Source organism: Gavialis gangeticus, unplaced genomic scaffold, assembly GCF_001723915.1.
Source record: "Gavialis gangeticus isolate Ggan-Ray unplaced genomic scaffold, GavGan_comp1, whole genome shotgun sequence".
NCBI classification, from domain to species: Eukaryota; Metazoa; Chordata; order Crocodylia; family Gavialidae; genus Gavialis; species Gavialis gangeticus.
This window is the reverse complement of record NW_017729032.1, coordinates 64,912,103-64,925,655: the sequence shown is the minus strand read 5'-3', so window position 1 is coordinate 64,925,655 and position 13,553 is coordinate 64,912,103. Positions and strand designations below refer to the sequence as shown.

The 13,553-nt window shown below is 40.8% G+C and overlaps 1 protein-coding gene across 2 annotated transcripts in view; it reads right to left on the bottom strand.

Moving 5' to 3' along the window:
* RCBTB2 (RCC1 and BTB domain containing protein 2) overlaps window positions 1-7,160 on the bottom strand; it is a 72,186-nt gene extending 65,026 nt beyond the window's left edge. For both annotated transcript variants that reach the window (XR_002098993.1, XM_019525067.1), the window contains exon 1: window positions 7,098-7,160. Coding sequence is in view for 1 of the 2 variants with exons in the window: in XM_019525067.1 (XP_019380612.1) it covers window positions 7,098-7,139 (42 nt within the window). In the remaining variant the exon portion in view is untranslated. The remainder of the gene's footprint in view (window positions 1-7,097) is intronic.
* Between the last annotated feature and the right edge of the window lie 6,393 nt (window positions 7,161-13,553).

The following is a 13,553-nucleotide window of genomic DNA, read 5'->3' as shown; positions in this document are numbered from 1 at the left end:
GACTATAATGAGGAAGTACGAAACTGCCTATAACTTTGTCAGTTCTTGCCTAATTCAGATGAAACTTGCAGGGATGATAGCCCCTTCTGAGGTCATGAAGCCTGCCAAGTTTCAAGGAGATAGGTCGAGGGGTTTCTGGGAAATTGCACCTCAGACTGCTAACAAGCAAAACTCATGACATGAGTGACAAAAAGTAGGCCAATTCAAACAATGCTACCTTTTATGCTGTTTTTCCATCCCTCCCCCAGAACACTGGGATTGGAAGGGACCTTAGGGAAGGATGGCCAGCTACAAACAGTCAATATGAGAGCAGTCCTTCCCCCTTCTTCTCCCTCCCTCTCCTTACTTTCTGTTTCTCTGCAAGCAAGCCCAGCTTGAGCTTCAAAACCTGAAACATTTTGAAACTTTCAAAACGTTTTGCCTGGCCTCATTTCGATTTCACTGTTTTGAGCTTGAAATGAGTTGAAATAGCATTGAAACGAAACAGCCAGTGAAATTTCACACAGCCCTAGTCCTTTACTGAATGGGAGAGACAACCTAGTGACAGAGGATGCAGAAAAAGCTGAAGTACTCAATGTCTTTTTCACCTCAGTCTTCACAGGCAAGGTCAGCTCCCAGACTACTGCACCTGGCCATACAGTTTGGTGAGGAGGTGAAAAGCCAACTGTGGCAAAAGAACATGTTAGGGACTATTTAAAAAAAGCTGGATGTGTACAAGTCCATGGGGTCGGATGGGATACACCCAAAGGTGCTGAGGGTGTGGGCTGATACGATTGTAGAACTGCTGGCCATCATCTTTGAAAACTCATGTCGGTCAGGAGAGATCCCGGATGATTGGAAAAGGGCAAACATAGTGCCCATCTTTAAGAAACAGAAGAAAGAGGATCCAGGGAACAGACCAGTCAGCCTCACCCCAGTCCCCAGAAAAATCATAGAGTAGGTCTTCAAGGAATGAATTTCTAAGCACTTGGAGGAGAAAAAGGTGATTAGGAACAGTTGGCATGAATTCACCAAAGGTAAGTCACGCGTGACCAACCTAATTGCCTTCTGTCATGAAATGACTGACTTTGTGGATGCAGGGAGACCAGCAGATGTGATATACCTTGACTTTAACAAGGTTTTTGATACCGTCTCCCACAGCACTCTTGCAAACAAGCTAAGGAAGTACAGATTGGATAAATGGACTCTAAGGTGGATAGAAAACTGGCTGGAGCATCGGGCTCAGAGGGCAGTAGTCAATGGCCTGAAGTCTAATTGGCAGCCAGTATCAAGTTGAATGTCCCAGGGGATGGTTCTGGGGCTGGTTTTGTTCAATATTTTATCAATGACCTGGAAGATGGGATGGAGTGCACCCCCAGCAAATGGCACCAAGCTGGGAGGAGTAGTAGATGTACTGCAGGCTAGGCCTAGGATTCAGAGTGCCCTATACAAATTGGAGGATTGCACCAAAATAAATCTCATGAGATTCAATAAGGACAAGTTCAAAGTCCTGCACTTAGGACAAAACAATTCTATGCACCAGTACAGAATGAGGACTGACTGGCTAAGCATCAGCTCCACAGAAAATGAGGTTACAGTGGACAATAAGCTAAATTTGAGCCAACAGTGTACCTTTGTTACCAAGAAGGTTAACGGCATACTGGGCTGAATTAGCAGGAGTACTGCCAGCAAATCAAGGAAAGTGATTCTTCCTCCCTGTTCGGCAGTGGTGAGGCCACATCTGGAGTACAGAAAGGATGTGGATAAATTGGACAGAGTCCAGAAGAGAGCAATGAAAAAGGTTAGGGGGCACGGGCACATGACTTCTAAGGAGAGGCTGAGGGAACTGGGCGTATTTAATCTAGAGACGGGAAGACTGAGTGGGGATTTAACAGCAGCCTTCAACTACCTGAAGTGTGCCTACAAAGAGGATGGAGCTAGACTATTCTCAGTGGTGGCACATGACAGAACAAGTAGCAATGGTCTCAAGTTGCAGGAAGGCAAGTTTAGGTTAGATATTAGAAAAAACCTCTCACTAGGGATGATCTAGCTGGGGATGGTCCTGCTCTGAGCAGGAGGTTGGACTAGATGACCTTCTGAGGCCCCTTCCAACCCTAATTTTCTGAGTCTATGATTCCATGTCTAACTTTTAGGTACCCAGCTCTAGGAGTGGCATGCACAAGCACAAGATATGTTCCTAAAGAGAGAGAGTTAGGTACCTAGGAAAGAGATTCCTGATGACAAACATAATGCCAGTAAATAAGCAATTACGGCTTTGGCGCAGGCTTTGGCGTCTACCCAGAGGCCCAAGTTATGGACCCAAATCAGAGTTGGATTCAAAGCCTGAAACTCCCTCCTGCACACAGAGACTTAACTCATCGTTTCAGACGTGGAGTACTGGCACACTTTAGGTCTAACAGTGACAGCATAGTAGTTAAAGCACTTCCCCAAAAATTGTGAGACCTTGGCCCTCCTCAGCCTGAAGGGTTTTAAACCCACATCTCCCATTTCCCAGAAATGCATTCTAACTACCAAGCTATAGGATAGGATACCTGGGTTATACACTCCATGCCTTCTGTTGAAGCTGTGCCACTGTGCAGCAAAGAATGCAATATTCATGAGGCCAGAAGAAAAACAAGCAAAAGGGAGAAGGGGTGTGCGGCGAAGGGAGGAAGTAGGGGGAAGCTCTAATCACTGGCCTACAGAGTCATATCCCCTCTTGTCCTCTAATCACAATAAATTTTGCATCCCTTCCTACCAAGTGACGCAGCTTCAACAGGAAAAGTGGAGGGCGCTCCCAGACACCATAACCTATAGCTTGGTAAAAATGCAACAACTTATAGCATAGACAATGCACAGGGGGGCACAGAGGGGCACATGCTTTCCCTCCCCACCCTAAGATTGGGCCTCGCCAGCCAGGGAGTGGGGGCACTGAGGGAAGCCCCAGCGGCACTTCCAGTTTTGCTGCTGGCACTTCCGGTGTCAGCGATTGGCTGCTGGGGAACCCCCCCGGTTGGCGATCGGCTGCTAGGGGACCTGCCTCATCAGCCACTGGTGCCCCTGCAGACTCAGGAGGTACCAGTCACCCATGACCTATAGAAATCACTGTAACAGAGGGCAAAGCTTGAACAATCATCAAGGTTGTGCTCTGCTGTGATGGGGAGAGCCTGGTTTCCAAGTAATGCCTATAAATGGCAACAAGCAGTTCCTTTATTTCAAATCACTAGCAAAGACATCACTGCAATACTATAATAACCATAATCTAGATAATTTGTGTCAAACAATAAATCTTGGGTAATATTCTAGTTTCACAGATGCCAGTGATAAACTGCCATTGACTGTATTGAGAACTAAGATTTCACTGTTGTTTATTTTAAATTACGTGTTGAAGAAGAGAATTTGAACAGATTTCTGCTTGCAACAAATTGCTGAGAAAAATCAAACAAAAATGGTTAAGAAGCACAAATACTTCAAAATGATCAATCCAAAGAGCAGTCAGACCTCTCTTTTGGGAACATAGAATAAAAAAGGGATTAAAAAAACTTTTTTTATAAGACACATATATTACTAAATATTTTTCTTTTATCAAATCCATTTACCATATGAGCAGTTATTCCAAGTCTACTTATCATGTAACTCCCACATTATATATTAATTTTTATATATAGCATCTCATAGTAAATAAAAACTAGAAAGCCTTCACAAGTCTAACTTAGAACACTGTTGCACTTGACAAATATCCACATCTTTTTTCCACATCTGAAATAACAAAGGCTTTATTCTCTTCCTCCTTTCTTACATTAAATCATATCTGTTTCAATAACATTTCAGGTCTCAAACTTCACAATATATAATCTTTGTGAACATATTTATCACTTAAAATATTTACACTTTAATATGAAGGATTAAGGAAAACATTTTCCCATTTAGCCCAAGCTAATGATCTTATGAAAAATCTGCAGTTAAAAGAAGCCACCCCCAAAGAAATAAAAAAATTAAAACCCCCTTCCCCTTGCTGTTCTGAAAAAAACTAATTAAGATAGCATCTGACTCTCAAGCAAACTTCTTGCTGCTTTGCCTATCATCAGTGATGTAACAAAAAGATTATAGAATCCAAATTTACAATCCCATGTTTCATAACAAGACATCTTGCTCTTCAAATTTAACTCAAATCTACAGTGAAGATAACTACCCTATATTACAGAGCCTAATATGTATCCATTAAATCTCTTCACTGAACTCAAAAGATGTCTGTATGAAAAAAATGAAAGCTCAGGCCCATGTTTAAAATCAAGTAACAAATAAAATTTTACACAGGACAAACGTATGTAGCTTTTTTGAATAACAGTTATTAAAGCATTACTACCTCATTCCAAGCGGGCAATAGATTACTAAACTGTGCAGTTACAAAGTGCTATTTTTCATACCTCTGATTAACATAAATCATGTGAAGAAAATTCCATTTTCTAGGGCTTGGAAATAAGTTATTTTCTGGATCAGCACGATGTTGGTTTTTGACCACTTACTGCCAACTTAGTGTAATTTAATACTAAGACATGATTTTAACTAGTCACTTATGCAGCCTGTACATTTTGGTTCCTGAAATTCCTACCAAGTTGACAATGAAGAAAAGGAAGGATGTCCAGAGCTACTCCATTTTGTCCTTTGGTAGCAAAATTTTTCCAAGGTAGAACTTTATGCAATACACTGTATGTTATAGAAAAATGGTAAGAACTAAGGGCAAAGAAAAATCTTATTTATTTTTCCATGCACCATAACTATAAACATTAAATAAACAATACCTCAACTCCACCCCACCCCACCCCACTCAATTATTCTATAAACAAATAAGCTGGCTATATTCCATGTTACAGGGGTGTAGGCTGTAGCTGTGTTGGCCTAAAGACATAGGCAGACAAGGTTCTTTGGGTAAATCTAGTATCTCTGATTAGACCAACTCAAATAGTTGGAAAAATTCTTCTTAGCAAGGTTTCGGACATAAATACCCTTTGTCAGGCTGAGGAAGTGTTTGCAGTTGGTGTGTGCTCTTTCTGGATAGAATAAACAGTAAAGCCAGAGGCTGGTATGCATGCAAGAAAGCCAGTCAGTGAAGATGTAAACTGAGGAGTCAGTGGATGAGGCAGGCTTGGGGGACATGGTGGGGAAAGCAAATGAATGTAGCTGGTAAAGAGTGGAGAGCTACCTTGGGAGTCAGACGTTAGGCAAGTTATAATGTGTCATAAATCCAATGTTTATATTTAGTCCATGATTTTTTGTATCGAGGAGGAACACACACCAACTGCAGATGATTCCTCAGCCTGACAAAGGGTATCTATACCCGAAAGCTTGCTAAGAAGAATTTTTCCAGCTATTTGAGTTGGTCTAATAAAAGATATCAGATTTACTCAAAGAACCTTGTCTGCCAAGGTTAGCTATAGGCAGACAAGGTATTTTGGGGAATCTGATATATTTTATTAGACCAACTTAAATAGTCGGAAATAAATATTTTAGGTTAGCTATATGCTTTTCAGTACACTGCCTTTCCTGTTTGATGTATTTCATAAGCTATTTAAAGCATGTACATAGACACAGAAAAGACGGCTGTATACTAAATTATTTCTTTAGCTCCATTTTGCTTTACACCTAATTCCACAATTCTTGGGGGGGTGTTAATTAGTCAGAACATTAATGTTACTGCAATGGAGGTTTTTAAGCCCTTCACTGTTTTTTTCTGATATCAGTGAGGACTACTGAAGTGCCAGTTTTTCAATGTCTCACACTTATTCTTCCAGCTGTATAACAAAGGCATTCAGCATTTGCTAATGTGATGAACCCTGAAGTTTTAAAGGACAGTCAAGGTTGTATTCCAATTGTAAACACTCTTTGACTTTCTTGTATTAAGATTCTGGTTTCTTTAAGATTTAGGAAGTGTATTTCAAGTGTTCTCCTCATGCTCAGCAGATGAGTCAGTATACGTCCATTCAGAATAAAACAGTTTTCTCTTCAGTAATATTTATCTAAGAGGCTCTCAATAAATATATTGTTAAATAAGATATACTGAGAAGTATAGCATTTCTTAACATGAAAGTCATACACAATAGAAAACAAAGAAAAACATAAATACTACAAAAATAGGCAACCAAAACTGCCTGATCAAAGTTATGATATTAACAGATATTAAATGGAAAAAAACAAAGGTGATCTTAATAAAACTTACAAACACCTAAACTCAGCAATCTGCCTCAGGAATCCGTAGACATGTTTGACACAGTAAAAGTGTATGAAAATATTATTTGTGGCTCCATTACTCCTTAATTTTCTCTCTCTACCTTCCATACTATTTTCTCTAAAATCTGAAAGGTAATATTGAAACCCTGTGTGTCAAGCTACAGTTACTTTTAAGATAACCCACCCTTTTTGTATATACTTGCTTTTCTGATAGCGTAGATTGGACTTTCCCATGTATTCAGGAAATCTGTACCTCTCCCCAACAACCACTTTGTCGAGGAGTTTCAAAATCAAAATTGTGAGCAAGTCCAAACATTAAAGATTTTACCTTTGTGAATACAGTTTTCATATTAACTGCCTCACAACTGACCCAGTATTTCTTCACTCCATTTGATCTTACAACTCATACAGGTACCGGCTTTCTCAATTTTCTTCCTGGTACAATTAATTTTAAAAAATTCATGACTATCCTCCAAAACTTGAAACAAACATTTAATTCAGCCCAACTCTCATAGAATGAAAAAAAAAACCACCCCAAAACCAAAAAAATAAAAAGCTCCAAAAAAAAAAAAAAGTTGGCAGGGGTAAATTATAATATCGCAGTAGGCTAATTCTTACATGTGTACGTTGTCAAAACACTAGCCTGGAATGAGTAACCTTAAAAAAGACACAGGTCAAACTGCTTACAGCAAAAATACGGTATTCACCTCTGCTTTTCTCCTAGATTAGAAAAACAACATTTCTCTCATAGCTGCTTATTTTCTAATTTACAAATTTGATCTTGTGCTACCCTGTAACTGCAACTGAAGTAGAATTAGGTAAGCTCCCTAAGTAATACACCATGAAATATACAGTATAAGCATATATCCGGTCTGATGCTCAACTCTGACCTTGGCACTAATTCCATGGGAAAGAGAAGATTCATCCTCCATATGGACCCGGTCCTGTTCTACCCTGCAGAAAGACAATTTTGGTTAAAAACAAGATACCATGTTCACTGTGACAAAGTTTCTAGAATTTATGCTTTTTTTTTTTTTTTTTTTTTACACTGAACCAAAACATGATGACAAACTACATGCTGTCATTTGAAAATGAAAAAGATCAAAGGACAGGACAAAATACTTGACATCTGGGCAGTACAATGAGAGTCTTTGGACTGCTGTTCTCCCACTGATAAAGCTAATTCTTAGCCCAAACTTGACTTTTTGATTGTGTAGTAAAATTTTAATTACAGGGGTGACTGAAATGGGAAAGGAAAAATTGCTTAATGCTTAAATGTTTAGGTCCTTTTTGCTTTCTAAAATAATTAATTTAAAACTTGGCTGATACAGATGCTGAATACGAAAATTTTTCTAAACCTGAACAAAGTCGACCCAAAAGGCAGTATATACAGAATATCCTCTTTCCAATCTAATGCCTTCAAATACTCTCACCTCAGCTCCATTCTCAAAAGTTAATTGACTCTAAGGCCCCCACAAGCAGGATATGCAGTTGTGATTCTCTTTGCCACTGTTTGTTACGCTGCATGTTTACAGCACAACAGCAAAATTAGATACCGTGAAATCCCAGGATCCAAAAAACCCACACCAAAAAAAGCAGGGTGGTGCAGGTGGCTACAGCATGCACCACCTGAAACCGGAGCCTGGCTGCCTAGAGCCATGCTCTGGCTGCTGGTTAGGTTCCTTGCACCTGGATCTGCAGCCCTGGGAAGCCTCCAGGGGCCCAGGTAAGGCTGCTGGGGTGAGCCCAGGTGCTGGTTCCAGCCTCCTCTATTCTACCCAGGGGCAATTTGCCATGCATCACGGCACGCGTGCCAGGCCATGTCCAGGGACAACTAGCAGAGGCACACAGACTCACCCGTAGATACCATTTTTACACAGCTTTTTTTCAGGAAAATATTGCATTGCAAAGAGAGCATTTAGGTAACCTTCTGCTAAACATACATATCTCTATTCAAAGTTTATACAATGTCTAATTCCACAGGTGATGACACACAAAATGAAGTATGTATGGAATCTAATAATTAAACCAAAGCAAAGAAATGATACCTTTTAATTCTTTTCCCAAAACTAAATTCAAATTACACAATTACTATAGTTCAACGGTATCATTTATGCCTATATTTAAACATAAATATAACAACAGGACAAAATTCTATATTTGAAAAGTGAATGAATTATGACTGCACTGGAAATTATAGCTTTGAATTCCTTAATTTTTTGCATTTAACATTTCAAACACAGTAAATTAAACTTGTGTGTCAAGTGTTAATGTGTCTATTGTGATTTTTATCCTTTTTCATTTTCCCATAGAGTACTCTATTATTTCTACTTTGTTGTTGTGTCGTCTTCCAGCCTATTTTTATTCACTCAGAACAATAAAGATAAATAAAAGCAGTTGCTTTCATACATCTGATGTCTCACTGTGGATATGAATGTCACCTAATGTAATGGGGCATAATCTCTCTTTAGGGCTTTTGGCCACCACACAACTTAAACAAAGAATATGTTACTGTGTCAAAAGCTGAATATTTAACTTATATAAAACATTAAACTGAAGCACATGGCTGCCAAGATCAAGTTAGTAATTCTACTATACAACTGGGACTACTACACAACAACTACAAATAAGTTGTTATATCAGAGTCCTTATATTGCAGCTTTTACTGCTGCAGTCTTCCAATACTCTATAGCAATTCCGAGTCCCACAGACCATCTTTTGGCCACTCAGGCTACCATAAATCTATACTGCTGACAGGTTTCACAGAAATTCAGTACTAAATCTGAGTTATATTTTCCAGTTTAAGCAAGAACATCCCCTCTATGATCCAACACACATAATCAATGCAAATTGGCTATTGATCAACTGGACTGAAGTATTATAACTTGTTCATGTTTAGAACAAAACACAAAGGTTTTGTCTTCATATCTATTTCTCTTAATTAATAAAGGTCCGTCAAGACAGCCCATTACAATTATATTACTCTAACACAACAGTGGAAAGAGATGTCACATGCTCCCTTCCTCACCTTTCATGGAGGCTCAGTGAGGAAGAAAACCTTTTACCTCATTCAGGCAGAAACAAATAGACCACACTTCCTCCACATAACCCAGAAAAAGTATATACTGGGTGCCTCTACATGAGAAGTTTACTGCAGAGCTGCCTTATTAGTTCTGCTGTAAATCCTCAGCATCTACAAGTGCAGCCCTATTAGGCTGCAGGAAACTAACTCCACTGTAGGTTATAAAAGTACTATCCTATGGCGGAGTTAATTTAGTGTGCATCAATGCAAATGAAGATGCTGACAGGCATAGGAAGATTAATGCATGGGTCAGCAGGACCCAGGCCCAGGGACCCCAGCCTGGCCAGGTCCACCCAACCTCCCTTGCAGAGCATGGAGGCCTGCCCCACCCTTGGGAATGGGAGCACCAGGAAGGGAAGAGGCCCCTCCCCCTGCTGGAGCCCAGGGCACCAATAAATCTTAATCTGCCACTGCTGATGGCACTGGCTGGACACGAGGGTGGTTCAGTGTGAGGGCTGCCTCCTGGCAGCCACACTGTCATAAATCATAAAAAAAAAATGGCTGGAAGGGACCTCCAGAGGTCATCTAGTCCAACCCCCTGCCTGAGGCAGGATCATCCCTATCCAAACCACCCTATATAACCCATAATCTAAACTCTACATAAGACTACTCTCAAATCTGACACAAAACAGACCTAACACCCCAACCTGCCATAGACAAAGCAGGAGAACCAAGGGAACCATGGCAACCAATGTCCCACTTCTATGAATTGTTACCAATGTATGATCAAGGCTTCTGCTACAGAGGAAGGCAAAAATCCCCATAGCCGGTACCAATCTGACCATAGGGTTAAATTCCTTCCTGACCCCAAAAATGGTGATTGGTCTGACTCTGAGTGGAGGGTCAAGATGCTCTAGCCAGGAACCTCTCTGGCTTTGATCCCAGCAGGAGCACTGGCACACCTCATTCAAAGTTCCTCTGTTCCTGCTGTGGAGCTAGAGTGGCTGTGGAAAAAACTAAGAAGAATTTAAAATTTCTCAATGTTGGGAACACTTTTTTTGTCCCTTCAATTCTGCAGGCTGCAGAGAAATATCACTTCTGTGGTACAAAAGTTAGGAACAGAAAAGATAAAATGGCTAAAAATTGAGAAAGGTATTGAATAAAAGCATAAGGATTTCATAAAATGAACAGTATGTGTGGGCACAAGAAACTGAATTGGTGAGGTAGATTGTTCATACTCAATGGTTGTGTCTTACAGGAGACACTGACTACGCAGTAGCTCATACCTACTGTGCAATCACATCATGTGGCATGAAGCGTGATGTGATGCTACTGCGCAGTAGGAATGTGCTACTGTGCAGTCAGTGTCACCAAAAAGCCATTTCGGGACACTACTGCTCAGTAACACCGGTTACTGGGCAGTCACTTAGTGTTTGTGTATGCAAATACTAAATGACTGTGCAGTCAACATCTTGTGTAAATGCAGTCATTGTTTCTCCTAGCCCCATCCTAATAACCTGTATTTTTCCTCACATCTGCTGGACCCTCTCTGCTGGTCTTGATATTATTTACCAATGAATACCAAGTTGAAAAAATTACGGACTTTCAAAATGTAAATATAAAATTGGAAAAAAGTTTTTGTAGATGTTTTCCATCCTTCATTACCTTTAGTAGCTATCAAATCACTAAGGAGCTATAGATTTCCATCTACCTGACTTTGGGGGATTAAAAAGTAAGATATATTTGAGATCCAAGAAGTGTGAAACAACATAATACTGGATGTATAAATACAGAGACTGTAGAAAACAGTAATACCGTTTGTACTAAATTAGAGGTCTGTTTGAGCAAGCAGATTAGTGAAATTTCCAGGTCAATATCCTATGCTTATACCTTTTTGCTTGTGTAAATAAAACTTAGAAAATTTCAATTAGAATATTATCATAACATCTTAAAAATCTCCAAGGATGGAGATTCCACAACCTTTCTGGATAGCCCATTCTAGTGCTTTTACTACCCTCCCAGTGAAAAATGTTATACTCATATCCAACCTAAACCTTCCTTGCTGCAATTTGAGACCATTGCTTCTTATTCTGTCATCTGCCACCACTGAGAACAGTTGAGCTCCATCCTCTCTGGTAGTTGAAGGCTGTTATTAAATCCCCTCTCAGTCTTCTTCTCTACACTAAATGAGCACTTATACACCTCGGGCGCCTGTTCCAACGTGCTGCATTTCCAGCACGTCAGAGCACACTCAATTAATTGAGTCTGCTGGAACACAAACTGCCGTGCTCTGGCAGCCACACGTGTATCAGTGGTACAGAATGCCTCCGCGCTGAGAAAATGGTGGTGGTGCACATTTAATGTGCTTTAGTTCAAAGTGCACCATTGCCATTTTCTCAGCACAGAGGTACACTGCGCTGCTGATATACATGATGCATGGGAGCTTTTAATGCAGCCCACTTATTAAAAATTCCAGTGCCACGTAAAAATGCCAAGAAGCTCAGTTCACTCAGCCTCTCCTCGTAAGTCATATGCCCCCATCCTTCACTATTTTTGTTGCCCTCCACTGGACTCTCTCCACCGTGCAGCCAATGCAGCCTAGTATGCCATTAGCCTTCTTGGCAACAAGGGCGCACACACTGTTGGCTCATATTCTGTTTATTATCCACCATAACCCCCAGGTCCTTCTCTGCAGAACTGCTGCTTAGTCAGTCAGTCTCAGTCTGTAGCGGTGCATCGGACTGTTCTGCCCTAAATGCAGGACTTTGCACTTGTCCTTATTGAACTTCAAGAGATTTCTTTTTGTCCAAGCCTCCAATTTATCTAGGCCACTCTGAATCCTAGCCCTACCCTCTAGTATCTGCTACTCCCCTGAGTTTGGTGTCATCTGCAAACTTGCTGAGGGTGCACTTCATCACATCTTCCATGTCATTGATGAAAATATTGAACAAAACCAGCCCCAGGACTAATCCCTAGGACATTTGACTTGATCCTTGCTGCCAACTAGACATCAAGCCATTGACTACTATGCTCTGAGCCCTGTGCTCCAGGGAGTTTCGTAGCTACCTTACAGTCCATTCATCCAACCCGGACTTCACTGGTTTGCTTGTGAGACTGTTGTGGGAGACAGTATCAAAAGCCTTGCTGAAGTCAAGGTATATCACATCCACTGGTCTCCCTGCATCCACAGAATCAGTCCTCATGATATGTTGGTCAGGCATGACTTGTCCTTGGTGAATCCATGCTAACTGTTCCTAATCATATCCTGGTTTTCTCTGATTTTAAAAAACCTCCAATTTTCAGATATAAAAAACACCCCAAAATCCACATTTTTCCATGGTTTCAAGTTGAGGTTGCAGGTGTTTTTGGCACTGCCTAAAAATGTTGCTAATCCCTGCTTTACAAGCAATGTAAAGTGTGTAACATACCTCAAAATTAGTCCATGCACTTGAGGATCAATACAAAGACCATTAAGGATGAATAAACAGGGAAAAATGATCTAATATAAAAATTTTCTTCTGCAAGACTCTTCCAATGTTTCTGAATTAACTTACATTTAGGCATTTTCAGAACAATCTATTTTATATTGTACATGGGTCAAATTTACTATTCAAATGCAATCATTTTTCTAATCAAACTGACCCCCCCCCCGACATAGCAGTCTTTGTGGATCAGCCTTTTCTGCTCTTTGTTTATTTCAAATATCCTTTTAAAAGGTGCTTATTCATCCAATTACTCTGGAGTTCTTCAATAAAAAAGTTTGCTCCTTTTCCTCCCCTTTGATAAGCAACTTTGGGTGTAGACAGAAGTGCCGCTCCCAGCTGTAACTCAGAACAATTTTTGCAAAGCCTTTGGAGTTGCACTGTTACCTCAGACCAAAAAGAAGTTCACTGGTGGTTCCAGGGGAGAGGGGAATCTAGCTATGGGCTGGGAGCCTGCAGCCAGGTTCCCATAGCAATGACCGGGTCTCTTTGCCAGTGCTCGCTGTTTTCAGAATGATAGGAGGGAAAGGCAGTGGAGGGAGCTCATTCTTGAGGCTCCTCAACTGGTGCTGAAGGGTGGGGTGCATGAATTGGAGCCCCCCCCACCCTGGGGGTGCTCCAATACATCTGCCTCACACTTGGGGGGGGGGTGAAACCCCCACAGACTGAACTTCCTCTGCTCTCTTTTTCCCCTTCCATTCTGAAAACAGCAACAGGCTGAGAGTTCAGCAGACACAAGTTACAAATGATGCGAAAATCTGATACCTTGTGCAATGAGGGGTCACATTTTCACCCGATCCACTTTTGAAGCTGTCTGCAGCTGTGCACTTGCATTTGGTCAC